This window comes from Cyprinodon variegatus, unplaced genomic scaffold, assembly GCF_000732505.1.
Source record: "Cyprinodon variegatus isolate N-32 unplaced genomic scaffold, C_variegatus-1.0 Scaffold95, whole genome shotgun sequence".
NCBI classification, from domain to species: Eukaryota; Metazoa; Chordata; class Actinopteri; order Cyprinodontiformes; family Cyprinodontidae; genus Cyprinodon; species Cyprinodon variegatus.
In genome coordinates, this window is record NW_015150548.1 from 601,897 (window position 1) to 605,142 (window position 3,246).

Here is a 3,246-nt window from a genome sequence, read left to right on the forward strand (position 1 = left end):
GACAATTTTTTTTTTTTTGCCCAGGCAGTGTAATTTGAACTGTAAGTAAATGTCTGCAGATACCTGTGGTATGAGTTGGGAATTCGGTAACTAAAATTAAGACTTAGGAAAGCCTTTTGGTTAAAAAAAGGGATTCATGAATCAAGTCCAGTTCTTTTCTATTTAGGCATTAGGGAAAAGGTTGGGAGGCTTTGCACCCAGATAACTATTGACCATCACTTGCATGCATGTATTGCCCATGCAATAATGTATATCTTTAGGCCCAAATTCAAGAACAACTCCATATAAGCATTTTCATAAGCACAAAACAGTATTTACCATAAGCTTCCTCTGGAACCTTCTGAACTGTAAAAGAAGGTTAACAAAGTTTAGGAAAATGAGAAAATATTTTATTTACCATCTCTCTAGAAAAGAAAAAGTTTACGTCTTAACCACTTTCTCTAAAAGGATTGGCATCTTTGCCAAAGAAAGCGAAGAAACAACAGTTTGCAGAGACTTTACCCATTGAATGTTGCCTTTGTTTTTCGGAGCATCTTAAGAAATTGCCTCATAAGGATAATAGGAATTAAATCTCTACCCCTAAAGTATTTAAATTCTTACCAGCGCTTTGTTTGAGAAGCTCAACCACCGGATCAGTAGGTGTAGCGAGTTCTAGTGCCTCTTCATTTGGGTCTTTAGGGAAGGGGGTGTAATTCAAATAACACAAGGTAAACCAAAGAAATAAGCCAGTACAAACATTTTTTTTTTTCTTAGCATCATAAAACATGTGAAAAAACATGGAGAGTTATGGTTTAGCTGACCTTTGGTAGGGATCATCAGTTTGCAAGGCAAAGCCAGAGGAGTCATTGCATGTTGGTATACCAGAGCAGAGAGGCATCCTGTAATCAAAGCAAAGCTTTGTGTCAAACTGGACCAATGGATTCAAGAAGTCATACCTCAGGCAGGAAAATAAGTTAGAAACCCACCAAAATAGGGTTCGTTGGGGCAACCTTTCAGACGTACACCTTTGGGGCTCGTCTCAATCAAGAAGTGCCTCACCAGCTCATTGGTCAAGTCGCCAGCTACCAAAGAAACACATTAAACATGAAATTATTTATATAAAATAGGCAATAAACGGAATAAAAGTACTGCATATTTTACAGAGTTTACCTTTCTTATTTTGCTGGACTGTTGGTGGGGGGCAAGCCACTTTCATAGCCAGACCATAGGCTCCACGGAACGAGTGACTGTCCCGGATGATGAATGCCCCTGGCTCCCTGTCTTTTAACAGACTGATGGCTGCAAGGTAGAAAATAAGAATACCAAGGAAATGACTTAATAAACAGTCTGAAGATATTTAAAATCTGTTGAGATATTCTAGATTTAGCTGACACCACATGGACTATTATCTTTTACAAACAATCTCGCAATTGTCAGCTGGAACTCCTATTTCTTAAGGGAATACTGGGTGATGCCTGTTAGCCGCCTTGCTCTTACACACCTTTTCAGCTCTGTACCTAATTGTCTATGCCATGGACTCCCAAAGTGGGGGTCATGTTTAAACCTGGGAACAAAAAACTTTTAGTGGAATTGGAAGTTCCCATTGACCCTTGTCTCATCATGCTATGGGTACATCTGACCCACCTATTTACGTGATACCATCGAGTGCAATGTACGGAGGTGAACACACCGTGCCAGTCGCATCTGACCTAACAAGCCAAAACAACTCCGTTTACATTTGATAAACATGGCTCGGCACTGCTGACAGGGATTCGGAAAAATCAAAGAGCGAAACAATATAGCAAACTTTCTACGCACTGGATTGCTTACTTGTTGTTCTTCATTGTTTACTTTCCTAGTTTTGTCACACTAGTGAAATCATTAATGCTAACCCAGTGTGATGTTTACTTAAAGGGTTGTAATCTAAATTTGAAAAGAAAATAATTTGATAAAAAAATCTTTAAAAAAAAACTATTTTCTCTAAAAACTTTTATTTAATTAAAGGTTTTTTAAAGAATAATTTCCGGATTGTTTCTTTTTCCAAATTTGAAATTATAGGATGTGTTCAGTTTTTCAGATTTTCATTTACAAAACCTGTTCTTTGCTTCCAAAAATAATGGAAAAATTGGCATGCCTTTAACATATCCCACCAATTTTCATATGTATCAGTACAAGTAATAGCTTTTCTTCCATCTACTTCTGAGCAGGGGGAAAAAATTTTATATTTTTAAGTTTTATCTGTAGGTAAAGTTCTCACCTTGTTCTCTGGAGATATCTGGTTTGTACCAAAACCTAGAGGTGTCCTGGACAAACTTAACATTCATCCTTATGTCTGGATTGCCATCTGTTTAAATGAAAATGACAGTGAGGACCATTAGTGTTTAGATAATCTAACTGTAAGCCAACACAGTCCTGCGTGTCTCACCATAGATAGACTTGGAGACATCTGGGAGAGTATGGGTGCCAGAAAGGTTTGGCGTACTGCCACCACTGGCTGGTATCAGGTTCCTGTTGTCTGTCCTCTCCACGTCTCCACTGGACATGTGTCTCTTCTCAGGGAGCTGCGGGGAGACAGGGAAGGCAGGGGTGGGAGGCGGCTGGGCGCTCCCCTGGCGAGACGCTGCCCTCAGCTCGTCAGGTGTGCTGCGGCCGCTCGACACTGCGCGCCGTCCCATTAGCGGACTTGGGGGAACGCCGTCTGTTGCACTTTTAGGGTTTCGGCCTATCAGAGGACTAGAAGGGGCCCCGGAAGGGGACTGGTGTCTGGCCAGGGAGGGGCTGGCTTGACCTAATCGTCTTTGAAGGGCAGGGCTTGGTGGCGTGTTGGTGGCCACTGTGCGGTGGAGGGTGTTTGGGCTGCCGGGGACGGTGTGCACACCCATGATGTTGACCTGGGATCCCTCAGGAGAGGCAGGTCTGTGGGTGTATGGGGAAGGGGGTCCGTGGGGGCCACCATCTGAAGAACCAGTCCTCCTTCTGAACATGAAAAAAAAAGTATTGTTTTTCTAAAAAATCTAACTTTATATATACATTCACAAAAATATGGAATAAGAGTAAAAAACATGCGCTAGTGTCTAAACCCAAATAAAGTTGTTACACTCCCTACCAGGTAGGGGTGTAAATAATAATCGTTTTGTATCGATGCATCGGATCGTCGGCTGTTGGATCGATGCATCGACACGTCCGCAAGAGAATTGATTCATGTTTTTTTTCCTCCGGTCTATTTTTATCTATTTGCTCCTGGGCGTAATTCTCCTCCCGTGCTGA

The 3,246-nt window shown here is 41.6% G+C and overlaps 1 protein-coding gene across 1 annotated transcript in view; it reads right to left on the bottom strand.

Annotated features, from left to right (window-relative positions):
• Window positions 1-268: 268 nt before the first annotated feature.
• The window catches only part of LOC107084230 (tensin-like), a 132,708-nt gene continuing 129,730 nt past the window's right edge, over window positions 269-3,246 (bottom strand). The window contains exons 24-30 of the mRNA XM_015373961.1: window positions 2,405-2,955; window positions 2,237-2,323; window positions 1,150-1,278; window positions 966-1,061; window positions 801-878; window positions 601-672; window positions 269-345 (exon numbers count right to left, since the gene is read on the bottom strand). Coding sequence (XP_015229447.1) covers window positions 269-345; window positions 601-672; window positions 801-878; window positions 966-1,061; window positions 1,150-1,278; window positions 2,237-2,323; window positions 2,405-2,955 — 1,090 coding nt within the window. The remainder of the gene's footprint in view (window positions 346-600; window positions 673-800; window positions 879-965; window positions 1,062-1,149; window positions 1,279-2,236; window positions 2,324-2,404; window positions 2,956-3,246) is intronic.